Below are 15,478 nucleotides of genomic sequence, written 5' to 3'. Positions count from 1 at the left end.
GAATCAAAAGATGTTAAATGTTCCTGATTGTATTTATTTTAAAAAATTTTTTTTCAATAATTGCCATCAAAGAAGTTTCACTATACATTTGCTCTAGAAGCATAAAGTGACAACAGGCAGGTGTTAATAGAATTGTTAATATTCACGCCGCAGGAATATTAGTAACTTTTCAAAGACACACTAGGAATAAAGCCAGATCTTCCCGAGGGTCAGCTGAGTGTTTCTTCCTGTCACTCAGCTTTGATGAACAGCTACTGTGTGCCTAGCACTGCCCTAGAAGCTATTCTATAAACGGGAAGTGACCATTTCTGGCTTTACCTGAAAATATTTGGATTAATTCTTTTTTATGGTAAATTGTGATAAGCATTTCAAAATCTCTATGACAGAGGACTAATTATTAACTCTTTTTCATGTAAACTAAGCTTTCGTTCTTACAGTGGTGGCTTGGAATGAACAAAACTTTTCATTCGACATAAAACTTTGTTTTTTTTTATTTTTTATTTTTATTTTTACACCATCACGTGCAGACACATCTGCGGATATTCAAGGGTGAAAAGGTAGCAAGACTTTTCACTTAAATGTACATAGTGGTCAACTTCATCACACTCCTTCTTCTTGATTTTTTGCAGAGAACTTTGTGCCTTGTGATACACTAGACTCTTCTAAGATACATTGTTGCTTCCTTGGATGTCATTAAAAGCATGCTCTCATCAAATATTGGTACACAAAGCACTTCAGTTTACCTCTGCATTTCAGTTGATCTCAAAATGTATTGAAGATCTGAAGCAAAATAATACATTGAATTAGATTCTGAAATCACCCATCCTGTGATTTTTTGTTTTTTTAAAGTACCATCTAACTCCTTCCCAAAACCCATATGGGTGTTTGTAGGGTCTGGATTTTCTATAAGTAGTGAAAACACTAGAGATATTTCATGTCAACTCCTTTACTCTAGTTTTTATCAAGGGGATTGATGACAGTCTTTTTGTAACATCTGGTTGGGAGATACAAAGGCAGGAATCTTTTGTTTTATAACTACAGTAAACACTAATCCTGTCATTAATGGGTAAGCCCAGTAGAAAGACACTAGAGAGATCCAGGGACAGATAATGCACTGGGTCACAGGAATACAGTGGACCAAAGAATACTACCAAAAAACATTTATGACACAATAGTTTCGGATTAAGAAGTCACCTAAAACCCGGCCACAGCAGGAATGTTTCTGTGAATGTGGCTCTAACTGTATCTATGAATCTATGGATATGAAAGAAAATCCTGATTCCTGATACAACAGATATAGAATGAATTATTGCAGTTATAACAATGACCAGGTGCAAGGTTAAACAATAATTAATACTGAACTATCCGAACACTTTAGATTTTACTAGTGTGCATCCCCATGAGAAACACTGCAGTGCTAAAAGGAGTTTATTTGCACAGCCCAACCATAGAACCTGGGCAGTCAGCTCATTGTAAGTGCACAGAAATTTCCCCTTTCTACAGGTAGAGTTTGTCATGCCTATTCTGAAGACGACATAAGGAAACTGAGATCACTGCTCCAAAGAATTCTAGCATGCATTAGGATGGTTTCCTTCAGTCCACACAAATGGATCCTGTGAGTTTTCTCATCGACAGTAGTCTTCACCAGAGCCAATGTTCATGGTTGTCAACAGGAAAAATTTTTATCAAAATGTTTTCCATAATTTTTTTGTTTTGCATTCAACTGGCACATTATGTCCAAAGATTCATTTTATTTGTTTTATTAAAAAAGAGTTCTGATCATAAGAGGCATCAACAGATGGCATTTCATTGTGCTCATTCACAAAGTCAAAGAGCCACAGTGGCACCCTCTGTGGTCCGGTCGAATGCTGTCTAGAAATGCCTTTCAGTGGTTTAATTCACATCTTCATCTCTGATATCTTCATTTTTATTTTTTTTGTCTCATCGCCAACCTTCTTGCTTGGCTGTCTTAATATGCAAAAAGGGGTTGTTATTTCTTCTTTCTTCTCCTTTAGATTCTTTCCATAGTCAGGGCTCCCATGCTCTCAGACCTGTGCCAATTGTCTTACAAAGCAGACACCCTGACGATGTTTCCTCCCGAATACTCAGGAGACTCGGGCCTGTCGTCGCCTTCTGGGGTGGTTACTGGAGGTGTTGGAATGCTAATTATTGCTGTGGTCACGTAAGGTTGTTCACAGTTTAGTTTGACACACTCTTCCATTTTGGCATTTAAGCTGGATCGGCTAATGAGGGAGAAAAGTAGTTTGGAACATGTAAGTTATTTATTCTAAGTTGTTTTTCTTGTAACTGAAGAATTCACATTTTGCTACTAAAAATAATACTTAAAATATATAAGCAATACCATATTTTTAAACCACTTTAATACATTACCACGGATGTTAGTCAGTTTGTTAAACATGAGCCACATTACTAAAATCCTGCTCAAATTAGTTCAATGAATTGTTTCTCAAAGTATGTTCTATAAAAATGCAAGGGGCTCAGATAACAACCGAAATCGTTTCTTTTGGCAGGGACTTTGAGAGGCTTCAGCATGAAATGTCATCCCATGGAGATTTTTGTAACACCTAAGGCTATAACATCTTAGGGATGGTGTTGTTTTGAAAAGTTACGGTTCCTTGAAAGCTCCCACTTAATAATAAGCCATACGTTAAGAACCTCCAAGACCTCTAGGTATCTGAAGCCTGACGTTTTCTACAAGAGAGAGACTTATCGAAGACTCCCCACGGCCCAGGAAAGAGGAAGAGCAGGGAGGCAGATGTCTCCCTGATTGCTCTCCATTTCATGTATAGAGACAAGGTCTTTGCTGACTCACCAACTCCGATTATTCTAGCCACCCAACCCAACTTATCTGCAGGATTCCCTGTCTCTGCTTCCCAAGCGATGGGATCATACACTGCAATGTATGATAAACTGGCTTTTATGTGGATTCTAGAGAATTCGGACTCAGAAGTCTTTAGGGTTCTATGGCAATCAGTATATCCAATGAGCCATCTTCTCTGCCTCCTAATGCAGCTTTTGATCCTTAACAGATATGCTCGTTTCACCTAGTTTCCTTGGAAGTAGGATTAGAGGCCACACTGGTTGTACCATGACTGCAGCGGACATAGTCTAAGAACCAGGACAGGCATTTACATAGTACAGATCAATCCCAGGTACCTGTTGGATAGTGGAGTTCTCTCCACACATCTGATCTGAATTGTACTGAGTTCTTGCACGCTGCCTCTATGACTTCCTGACACATTGGCATTTGGGATTCGGAAAGTTTTTTTGTGTCTCCGTGAGCAGCAAGTGCTGGTGACTCCTTGTTGGGAAGAGAGGGAGGGGCTGTGACTTGAAGGGCGATTAACAGTGGCCACTTCCATGCAGCTTTCTTCAAAGACTTGTTCATCCACAAACTCATGGTTCTGTGGGAGAAGTGTAAGAAAATGTGAGGAAGGCAGAAAAACGATTTCGTAACGTAAAAGAGATTAAATACCGTTATTTTGTGACTTAAAAACATACTAGGATTCAGGTTAGACTTGATCCAATGGGTCTCAGAAAGACTAAAATATCAAAATCAAAATTCCCTTAGGAACTTTGTTGTGGAAAGAATCTTTCTAGCTGGATCTGGAGACATGTGAGCTGACTCAGTGTTTATTTACAGGCCAACATTTAAAAAATATCGTTCATTAATTTAAAACTAACTTAAAATTAGAATGTCATAAACTAAAGAATTAAAACTCTTAAACAAATATAAAGACATTGACAGGGAATTTATAGGCTCCTAGTGAGTTTATTATGACTAAACATTAAAAGAGACTGCTGTCACAGGATGGCCTAAGTTAGATTACCTGCTACATATTAGAAAGCACCTTCAGGTGGCACAGAAATGTTTTAATTAGAAATTGAGAAACCTCAGCCATTTCCGTTTCTTTTGATGCTACCCTAAAATTCTCAATACACATAGAACTATTGCTTATTAATAAAGAATGAATTATATGCCCCTACCTGAGAAATATCTCACAAGAAATTAGTTCCGAGGGTTTGTGGCCCTCTTTTCTTATCTGTGTGGTCCATCAGCTCTATTTTCCTAACTCCCACTCAGAGACAAACAGTAAGGTGTGTCATTTCACTCACCATACTTCAAAGACCACAATATAAAGTTTAATGTAAAAAATAGTAAAGAATTGTCTCCTGAAACCCCTACAGAAGAATTCTGCCTCAGAAATATAAGATTGAACGTATAAGACAGAACGTTCCTTATCCCGAATTGCTGGAGAATGACTTCAATTTTCATCTGCGTATATGTAGAAATGGCCTTATAAAGGAAGACTTTGCCCATTTTGACTTTGACTTAACCACTGCTCATCCTAAAATATTAGTAAAATAATTGAAGCAATTCATGGCCCAATGGGAAACAGATCGTTTTAGTGACTCATTTTGTCATGGCTTTGCTGAGAGTAGCCTTTTGAAGCATGTAGAATTCAGCAGTCTACGGTTCGGAGTCCAGAGAACAATGATTAGATGGCAGAATTTCATGTTTCTCTTACAACACACATGCAGCACACAGGGCCCCATTTACAACTCATGGCAACCTGACCTTTCTCATTAGGGACTGGAATTAAAGATGTAGTCTGCTTCTGGTTGCTGTATGTATTTTCTAAGTAGCTCAAACCAAATCGTATTTCTTGTGGCTAAAAACATTTTTTTATTAAGAAATATTCTTCCGTGGTACAAGAGTGGAAAAGACACGAGAGGCACAAATCAATCTCTCTCTAATCTATCTTTAACTTTTAAAGTGTTCTCTAGCTACTACGTTAGAAGTACAGGGATAATGTTATTTAAAATTTAAATATAACCATGGAACTGCCCTAATTAAAATCTCTTAAAGTTTCCACTTATTGTGAGATAATCACCCCGACAGCACAGCATCTGCTGTATTTTTCTCCTGGAGTCTTCTTGTACCTTCTGGGGACCTTTGAAATCTTCTGCGGCCTCCTCATCTGCGTGTCTGCTCTCTTTTCTTCACTTACACTATCTTTTCAATGTGAGCCCGAGCTGCCCCCATGACTTTGCCCGACTAATTCCAACCTCAGCTGTATCTCTCGACCCTCGGAGGAACTGCAAGAGGCACTCGAGGCTTTCTTGAGCCTGCCTACTCATGGATCCTCATTGGCCCACACTGTGGACCCTCCCTTACCTCCATGCCTCACCACCCTTCTCCAGTTACACCTCATGCTCCTGTTTTCCCATATCCATGGAGACTTGGTGGTGATGGGGGTCCATCCTGATTTCACGAGACCGTGGATCTGGCTCACTAGTGGCTACAGGCAAGTGATTTTGAATAACTCTCTGGATAAACGAGTTGATGGGAGGCGCGTTGGAATTCAGACTATTTATAATGTAGCGCTGGTCAGTGAGCTGATTCCCACATGACGGATGCTTTGTTCTGCTCTGAGGTCACAGACTGTGATGCCCACGGACAGCTAGCTTAACAATGGGTGCCTTTGCTGTGGAGGAATTCCCACCGATTACATGCAAGTCAGGCGCTGCGCTGAAGAGATCATTTTCGAATATCGACCTCTACGCCACACACCTGCGAATAACACGCATGCGCTTTCTCTCCCCATCCCTCCTTTGCTTTTATTATAACTTTGTTGGCTTCTTTCTTTAGAAGCAGAGACACTTGAAATTGCATTTTTTTTCCGACTTTTTGTTTTATAAATGGAGAAAAGGCAATATTTGATTCCATTGTAACCGGAGGCTAACTTTCTCTCATCATTCACCCGGTGTTTTGGAACGGAGTTAAGGCAGCCACTTAGGGCCGAGCATGTACGATAACTATAGTAACTCCCAAGTTCAGTAGTTACTAAGTCATTTTAATTCTTGTGAAACTTTCTGTAACGTTGCTTTCCGACATGTTTCCTAGGGAGGCAGAGGATCAATTCTGCTTGGAAATCGGATGTTTACCCGGAAGCAAACAGAAGTGCCATCAGGTGTAAGACTGAAACCCTGCCCTGCTGTCTCCTTACCGTGGTTTTCTCCAGGCAGTGAAGCAGGTGGTGGTGTTGTGTCTCGAAGCTGGATCCAGATTTGCTAACGAAGGCCGGTTCATCCTCCGAGGACTGTAACACAGGGAAGACACAGAACTTTCTCTTTAAATTGCAGACTCGGAGAATCTGGGCTACACACGTGCGCAGAGCTACCTGGCCTGTTTTCCGAGATTAACCAGAGGCACTGACTAACTAAAAAAAGACAAATGTGTAATTAAGTCTGGGTGATCAGCGGACGCATTTCCATTTGGTCTTTTAAGCTTATATCTCCTTGAATTGGAAATTCAAGTCCCTATTACTCAGAGTTTATTAAGTTCTACTTTGATCTTGTGACCTTTGTAACACTTACTGAATGCTACGCTTTCTCTATCAGAAATAGAGGAAGATAGCAGATCTCCCCTTGACCCCCTATCAAACTGTACATATGTAATTCTGAAATAAAAGCAATTAAACATTTGGATGCTTGGGAATCTATTACATCATTGGTATCACAGTGGACAGAATGACACGGTGAACAATTAGGAGTTGGAATTCCTGATTGGAAAGCGAAGTCATAGCTACCGGCACTGTCTGCTAACAGTTTCTAAGCTGTTATAAGCAACTAGTACATAGAGTGGAAAGTTATAAAAATGACACTTTGTTGTGCCAGTAGTCATTTTCATAATCACCCGCAATAAAATCATATGGTTAAGTGGAACGGAGTCACTCTCATGCTGATGAACCCATGGTTACAAAGGAGCGAAGGGGTTGGCTGTACCTGCAGTTGGTTGCTCAGTAACCCATTCCGCTTGCTCTGCATGTAGGCATTTGCACTTCCACTTTTGGCTGCCCGGATCCTGGCCAGCCTCGCTTTCTACAGGAGAGAAAAGCCAAAAACACCTTGTGAACACCGATGAATCCCACTTATAAGTCAGAGAATAAACTCTTTGAAAAACGTTATTATCGTGTGTATGATGTATGTAGATGTGCATGCCACAGCTCACACACGTGGTAGTCAGAGGGCAGCTCTGTGGAGACAGATCCCTCGGCCGTCCTGCTTTCTGGATTTCAAACCTAGGTTGTGGGATGCAAGGCTTTTACCCATTCAGCCATGGCTCCAGCCCGCAGAGAATGCCTTCTGCGCAACCCCTTGGTCAGCGGACGTATTTTGAAACCAAGCTTTCAAGATGAAACGATTGAAAAGCGTCTTTCCAGTTTTGAATGTTCTATTATTAATGGTCTTGGAGTTGGGTGAGCTTATGCATTTCAGAAAGGGGATTTGTGTTTACAAGAGATCCTGTTTAGAAGTCAGAGAATAAACTCTTTGAAAAAAATATTATTTATTAGTGTGTGCGTGATGTATGTAGATGTGATTGCCATACATCAAATCACATGTGAAATTCTTTCTGTTTGGTTGGGAGCAAAGTAAGAACATCACCTGACTTGTAATTACACTTTCTGTGACTTGAGTGACTTAGTGGAGTAGAAACTGCAGGCCCAACAAAGCAACTGTAGATTCTTGTTTCTGTCACTAGTTTCTTTTTGTAAATTAGTAACTTGTTTCCAGGACTCAGTAGCCAAATTTTCTTTCTCCTTCCCTACCTGGTTAGCTTATCCCTCTCTACTCTCCCCTGCCCTTCTTTCTAGTTCTTGTCCTTCTATCCTTTCTTCCTTTGTTCTTCACTTGTCCCCCCACTCCTTCCCTCCCCTCCCTTTCCCTTCCCCTTCCCTCCCTTTAGCTCTCTCCCTCACTCTCGATTTCTGAATTCACTACTCAGGAGCATGTGTAGACCCTGCCTTCTTCTTTTGCAATTATGTTGATGAATTGACAGAAGTGGAGCCCATGCTACAGAATCTTAAAATCCTTGGATTTAGGTCATTTGTCTCTACGGGTCTATACAAAGATATATTCATCCGATTTCTATTTCAGTCTTGACTCTGTTGGGATGAAGAAAGCATCGAGTCTATCCTGATGGACGCCTACGATGATTGAAACTTTCAACGTCTCTTCTCTTCTGTTTGGAGAATCTCAGATGCTCGATTCAGTGGGTCGGTTTCAATGAGAGCATCAGTGCAGTATTCCCCAGTACAGCGACTGGCTGGCTAGCTTTCTAGCATATTTTCTCTTTACAATTGTTGCTACATGGCCAACTTCTGACCATCCTGGAGTGAGCCTGCCCTTCCACCTTGCCCATTCTGGGGACCACTCTTTATGGCTCCTGGTTAACAAGTTTACTCAGCAAAGCATCCAGGATGATTTGTCCAGGAAGCTTCTTACAAACTGACTTTAAGAGGACCACTATTCCCTTTAGGAAGAATCCATATCCATGGTACCTTGAGGCTCAAGTTCTGGAATACTTTTTTTGTGTAAAAAGTAAAAAAAAAAAAAAAAAAAAAAAGGAAAATTATTTCCATTCTAAAAACAGAAAGGAAATGCGTGCCTATGAAAAATAATGCCAATGTTACAAAGACACACACAAGGCAAGTACTCTGGCCTATGGTCTTTCTCCCTATGCTCTGCAGCCAGCGGGCTGCTGGATCTCCTGTCAGAAGCTCAGGGTGTGCACATGAATATCATAATGCAGCCGGAAGAGCACAGCTCACATTCTTCTGCAGTTTATTTAATGTCTACATCTGGGAACTTCATGCAACAGCACATGCAGGGACTACTGCAAATTTAATGGCTGTATGATATGCCACTGTTCAAATGAAGCGTGGTTCATTTACTCAACTATTGATTAATTTGTTTTTTAAGTACTTAGGATGGGAGCCAGGGTTTTATGCACGCGGGGCTAATTCTCTGCTGCTGATTTACGTCCCCAGTCTTTTCTGCTTTGTAATTTGACAGGGAACAGGGGACATTTAGGGGGTTTGTTTGCCTGAGAGATTGGAGGGAGGGCACGTGGGAAGGACTTGGAAGAAGGAAAAAGGAGGAGGGAAATGACATGATTACGTCAAACCCTCTGGAGCTGAAATTCCAGGTGGTTTTGGACCACTTGATTGGAATGGTAGGAATTGAACTCCAGTCTTGTGGAAGAACGGCAAGGACTCCTAATTGCTCATCGATTTTTTCAGTCTCTGTGTTTTAATACTTTTGAGAACGGGTTTTGTTAAGTGGAGGAAGTTAGCCTTAAACTAGTGATCTTGCTCCAGGCTCCTGTAAAGCTGGGGCCACCATTGTTTCACCACAACTAACTCTTATTCGTTGTTGCTTTGAGGCAGGCTCTTGGGAAACCCAGGTTGGCCCTGAATATACTAAATAGCCAGGAATAGCCTTATGGCTGCCATTGCATTCCTTAGCCTCCTAGAGCCACCGTATATCACCAATCAAAACTTTAAAGCATCCTTTGGAAGCAAGGATGCCTGCTTTGAGCACGGTGATAAATTTTTGATGGCAGACTTGTCTTTGTATCAAAGTGTGTGTGTGTGTGTGTGTACATGTGCCTGTGCATGTGCCTGTGCATGTGAGTGCGTGTGCGTTTGTGCGCACGCGTGCGTGTGTATAGGTTTTATGGAATTCCCCTTTGCATCTACTTCCTGAAGAGCAGTGCTGAACAGTCTCACGCCCTAGAACTTCATTTACCATCATGGCTTCAGCTACTCGTTTCTTCATCCTTGAGCTTACATGCTCTTCTGCACGTTGATGCCATTTTAAAACCACGTACTGTGTATCACGATCATTTTTGTGTAATGTGAACAATCGGCAAATTTCACTCCTGCTGTCGGTGTAATGCTGAGATCACTGAACACATTGAGCTAGGACAGGAGAATTAAGTTGGAAGGTAGAACAAAGACTTTTATCTTCAAAAGCTTGAGGCCATGCTGGCATTTCGGTCCAGACTCAAGAAAACAACAGCAATGTGAGGCATGTTGGGAAATTACCTAGAATTGCCCTAATCATTTACAAACAAGCAGTTTGCCCATTGATTCCCAGAAAGCACTTATTGTGATTCCTTTCTGCTCCTCCAACACTCATTGCCTTACTTGGTCCACCTTTTCCCTCTTGTTCTTTTGCTGGTTCACACCCACCCCTGTCCATCCTCTGCATTTCTTTGTTCCTTTCCCTCCCACCTTTTCCCCTGCCCTCCCTCCATCCCCCACAATCTTGTATATTGTATCTCCCACATACTAGTTATTTCTCTTTGCCATGTCATTCTCTCAGCATAAGCAGCAACATGGAGTAATACTGATTTCTTTCTTTGAGCCATATGCCACAACCAAAACTACTAAACTACTGTCTGTTCAGAACTGGACAATGACGGATTTTTCTTCACAGAATGGAAAGTAGTAAATAAAATATATATTTATAAATAGTAGAAACTCGTAATACGTATAGAATCCTAATCTTTTGTAAAAAATGGTCTTAAAGGCAGAGCGGCCATTTTTGTTAAGCCATGTACTATATTAGCAAAAGAAGCACCAGTCTACCTGTCTTAACTTCAGCCACATTTCTCAGTTTGCTGTAATACTGTGAGTTAATTGGCTTAACTTCTCCTGTGGAGTACAATCCCAGATACCTGTTGAAATCTAGCCCTTACCATCTGTGATTGTAGCTTTGGTTCCAGCAGGTAACTGAAGGAGATTCTTTTACAAAGTTACTTCAGAAACTCACTTTTCTTCTGACCTACTCAGTATGACAGCCATGGCAATACTTGCTGTGTAATGAGAGGTTAAGAGAGAATAGTCCTTCCGGTCCCCTACTTGCATCTTGTAGAAAATAGCAGCTTCTTACAGTGGGAAAATGCCAGTAGTGAGAATGCAAATTAGGATGAGGTTTTAGTAAATGTTTTGAACCATAGTGTTACTGAATCAAGAAATATTTTCAATACTTTAGAAAAATGAAGGTATCCTAGGCAACCTAGGGATCGAGAGAAGTCTCTCTTCTTACTAATCTAAGGTAATTCATTACTGCTTACATATTGCCCCCCCTCCCGCCAATACTCCCTGCCTAAACCATGTGTTCCAGATATTACACCGCAGGCTGTTTCATTCATTTAATGCTCAAATGGTCCGTGTGGATGTAGGATATAAACTTTGTTAGCTTTGAAGGTCTGAAGGAGTTTATTGGATTGTTTCCATTTGCTAAGGAAAATAGCTGCCGTAGACATGAAACAAGCCGGAGCAACCCAAGAGGAAAGTGGGAGACAGTGTCTTAGACTGTATGCTCTTCCCAGCTCTGAAGCGTGAGTAATCCCGGGAGGGCAGCGTTGGCAAGGCACAGTGCTCAGTAAAGTGGATGAGTGAAATAAACAGTCAACAAAAGGACTCATAGCTAGGAGAGATAAGCATGGAAACATGTTGGTGGGCACCAGAGGAGAGGGCATTTATATATATGTATATATATATATGCATTCTAATATATATGGAAATTAAAATGCATACATATATAATACATACTTATGAATACAAATAGATGTATTTGCCTATTTAGTATGTTTAAATATTTGATATATTGTATATATATATACACGTATATAAATACATATATTTGAATAATGCTCAAGTATTTTGGTCTTGGGATTTAACCAATAGATCTGTGATGACACGCAAAGCCTCTGTAAAACTGAAATAATGACATAACCTTCAAGTGATTATTAATATGATGTCACATGAAAATCACCTATGGCATACTAGAAACCTGGGCTGAAGACAATTGCTTTGGTTTTATTAGGTTATACTTATCATTGTTATGTGGTACGCTCATGCTAGTTTGGAACAGGCAGGTGGCTGTGCAGTCGTGTTCACATTTTAAAACAGAGTAGCCTCTTGCTTCAAAATATCGCCCTTATGATCTGGCGTTTTACCAATTAAGATTGATTTCTGGCAAATAAAAGCTAGTCAATAAATGACTTTTGAAGGACTGGATGAAACACGAGTCTAGTAAGATGCAATGACTAGTAGTTGGGGTAGACGAGATGTCATATTTTATGCCTGTCTTCAGTCCCAAGTCTTAAAGTAAAGACCATCAAGGCTTGAGAAAAGGGGAATAAATGGTGCATTTGCTATAAAGGTGGAAATGTGCAGGAAAAGCAGAAAGAGGGCTTGGTGTGTGGAAGGGTAAGAAGGGTGGCCCCCTGGCAGTGTGGACAGGAAGCTCTTACACACACACAATGTTTGTCTTCTCCCTTGCTGTAGAGTGGAATCAACTACAGACCTGAGCATAGGAAATAACGATTTCATAATATTACTTTACTTGGTCCATTTGAGTGTTGCTTTTTATTAAATTCATGCTGGAATACTGCTTGCTTGGTTGAATTATTGGTTATGTTTTTTACAACTGTGATACCTACTGAGCGAGTCACTCAGTCTCGAGGCCCAGATTAATACAAATCATCTTAATGTAATGAAAGTTTAGTCTGCTTTGTTTTTAATATCCAGGAAAAGGTAGGAAGGACCACTGGGTAACATAGTTTATTTAAAATGCATTTTGTTCTTGGGGTTATGCTTAGTTTATCGATCATAGGATGTTTGCTGAAATACTATATTTTGTTATTTTATCTGACTTTATTAAGTCAATTTCTCTAGTAGTCGCATATAAAATTCATTATGTCATGGTGGAAGTTTAGAGTATAAAAACAGTTTGAAGTTAAAAGCCTTACATGAGGTACACTTTTCACCTACTGTACTTTATGACGTCACACCAATTTAATTTCGCTCTTCAAGTTTACTAGGCACAAATACTTTGAAGCACTTTTCTAGCTTTGTTATTCATCCCATCAGGGAGTGTCAAGATGTTTGTTAACAACGCATGGCAACATGTCCATCAAGTAGAAATACTGACAAGGAAGCCCTTGAGTGAGTAAAGCGAGCCCATGAAGGTGCAGGGCACATTCTGCAGAGATCACACATATGTGCCCTCTGTTAGCTTATTTAAGATTTAGACTACTGGCTTCTCAGAAATTCTAGTATTCTAAAGATGTTCTCAAAGTGTTTTTTTAATCATTATGCATGATATTCTTGGCAGAAAAACATAGATATATTAGGACTTTAAAAAATAAAATCATATTTGAGTTTCGGATTGTTTTTCTGTAAGTAGTTCTTATGATAACAAAAGACCTAGAAAGGAGACCGGTAAATGGTAGGAGTTAATTTTCTTGAGGGATAATTGCTATTTCTGACAGCATCTCTGAGTGCCCTGTGTGGCTAGAGCCTCATGAAAAGTCCCTTATAGAGGAACCTGAAATCAGTCTGTACAGCTCTGCCTGTCCAAATGTGTCCTGTAAGGTAAGGGGATGACGGAGTTGTACCTGCCTGCCTTCCTCCTTTCTTCCTTTCTACGGCCCTTTCTTTCTTAACATTTCCAACCTATTAGATTATTAGAAATATGCATAAATATTGTCCAAAGTATTTATTACTTCTCTGGACAGTAATTTAAAGCTAGAGGATTGTCACTAATGGAGTCGGGGGAATTCCTTAAAGCAAGCAGCTTCAAGGCTGAACAAGCTGAAGGAAAATGCTCCCTGATATTGGTCACAAACGAGGTCTCTGACGAACATGCCTGTACCTATATGGAATCACTGAAATTATTCAAGGGCTACCTTATGATGGCTTCTTTTTTTATTGGTTATTTTATTTTATCAACAATAAATAAATGTTATCCACCTTCCCAGTTTCCCCTCTGTAAACTCCCATCCCATCCCCTTCCTCCTTGTTTCTATTAGGGTGTTCCCCCACCCACCTACCCATTCCTACACTGCCCTAGCATTTCCCTATGCTGGGGCGTTGAGCCTCCACAGGACCAAGGGCCTCCCCTCCCATTGATGCCTGATAAGGCCATCCTCTGCTACATATGTGGTTGGAGCCATGAGTCACTCCATGTGTACTCTTTGGTTGATGGTTTAGTCCCTGGGAGCTCTGGGGTGTCTGACTGGTTGATATTGCTGTTCTTCCAATGGGGTTGCAAACCCCTTCAACTCCCCATGGTCTGATGGTTGGCTGTGAGCATCCACATATGTATTGGTCAGGCTCTGGCAGAGCTTCTCAGGGGCCAGCTATACCAGCCTCCTATCAGAAAGCACTTCTTGGCATCAGCAGTAGGGTCTTGGTTTGGTGTCTGCAGATGGGATAGATTCCCAGGTGGGGCAGTCTCTAGATGGCCTTTCCTTTAGTCTCTGCTCTACTCTTTGTCCCTGTATTTCCTTTAGACAGGAGCAATCTGGGGTTAATATTTTTGAGACCGGTGGTTGGCCACATTCCGGGGGCCGTGACTAGCCACTGGATATGGTCTCTACAGCTTCTCCCTCCCCTTTGTTGGGTACTTTGACTACTTTACTGGTGCTACATACTGATGACAACCATGTTTAAACTCCCTGATGGGACCAGCCACAAAGCTAGTCGTGAACTGCAGTAAACTGCTGGTGATGTCTTGCAGGTGCATGGAATTATCTAGACTGTACAGTCAATGAAACATGGTTATGAATGGAGTTTTGGTGTTTACAAAAGAGAAGGATGCTTTCTGGAAAGGAGAAATGCGATGGGCAGGAAACATACCGGAAATGCAGCACTCTGTAAATTCAGAGGAAGCATCAAGAAAGATTTCCAAAGTGATTTCTAAGCCAAGGGCTCTGAACTATCAAGGTGATTATTTTGATGCAGAATGAGGAAGGCATATGAACTAACCCTCATCCAGTTTGCCAGAGGAGCAGGCAGCACCAGTGTTCTGTGTTTTATTAAAATGAGATTCCACCTCCACATCAAACCAGATACACTCAAACTAATAGAAGAAAAAATGGGGAAGAGTCTCGAACACATGGGCACTGGGGAAAATTTCCTGAACAAAACACCAATGGCCTATGCTCTAAGATCAAGAATTGACAAAGGGAATCTCATAAAATTGCAAAGCTTCTATAAGGCAAAAGACACTGTCATTAGGACAAAACTGCAACCAACAGATAGGGAAAAGATCTTTACCAATCCTACATCTGATAGAGGACTTATATCCAAAGTACACAAAGAATTCAAGAAGTTAGACTCCAAAGAGCCAAATAAACCTATTAAAAATGGGGCACAGAGCTAAATAAAACATTCTCAGCTGAGGATTATCAAATGGCCAAAAAGCACCTAAAGAAATGTTCAACATCCTTGGTCATCAGGGAAATGCAAATCAAAACAACCCTGAGATTTCACCTCACACCAGTGAGAATGGCTAAGATCAAAAACTCAGGTGACAGCAGATGCTGGCGAGGATGTGGAGAAAGAGGAACACTCCTCCATTGTTGGTGGGATTGCAGACTGGTACAACCACTCTGGAAATCAGTCTGGAGGTTCCTCAGAAAATTGGACATTGAACTACCTGAGGACCCAGCTATACCTCTCCTGGGCATATACCCAAAAGATGCTCCAACATACAACAAAGACACGTGCTCCACTACGTTCATAGCAGCCTTATAATAGCCAGAAGCTGGAAAGAACCCAGATGCCATTCAACAGAGGAATAGATTAAAAAT

The 15,478-nt window shown here is 40.8% G+C and overlaps 1 protein-coding gene and 1 long non-coding RNA gene across 2 annotated transcripts in view; one reads left to right on the top strand and one right to left on the bottom strand.

The window, feature by feature from the left end:
* Positions 1-493: 493 nt before the first annotated feature.
* The window catches only part of Kcnd2 (potassium voltage-gated channel subfamily D member 2), a 501,946-nt gene continuing 486,961 nt past the window's right edge, over positions 494-15,478 (bottom strand). The window contains exons 3-6 of the mRNA NM_031730.2: positions 6,811-6,906; positions 6,033-6,125; positions 3,178-3,425; positions 494-2,243 (exon numbers count right to left, since the gene is read on the bottom strand). Of these exons, the coding sequence (NP_113918.2) occupies positions 2,066-2,243; positions 3,178-3,425; positions 6,033-6,125; positions 6,811-6,906 (615 nt within the window). The 3' untranslated portion in view covers positions 494-2,065. The remainder of the gene's footprint in view (positions 2,244-3,177; positions 3,426-6,032; positions 6,126-6,810; positions 6,907-15,478) is intronic.
* LOC134486737 (uncharacterized) lies at positions 5,522-6,505 on the top strand. The gene is made up of 2 exons (XR_010066112.1): positions 5,522-5,832; positions 5,930-6,505. It is a non-coding gene; the product is annotated as an uncharacterized LOC134486737 (long non-coding RNA).

This window comes from Rattus norvegicus, chromosome 4 (assembly GCF_036323735.1).
Source record: "Rattus norvegicus strain BN/NHsdMcwi chromosome 4, GRCr8, whole genome shotgun sequence".
Taxonomy (NCBI): domain Eukaryota; kingdom Metazoa; phylum Chordata; class Mammalia; order Rodentia; family Muridae; genus Rattus; species Rattus norvegicus.
Note: the sequence above shows the minus strand (reverse complement) of the source record. Positions and strands in the feature narration are given on the sequence as shown.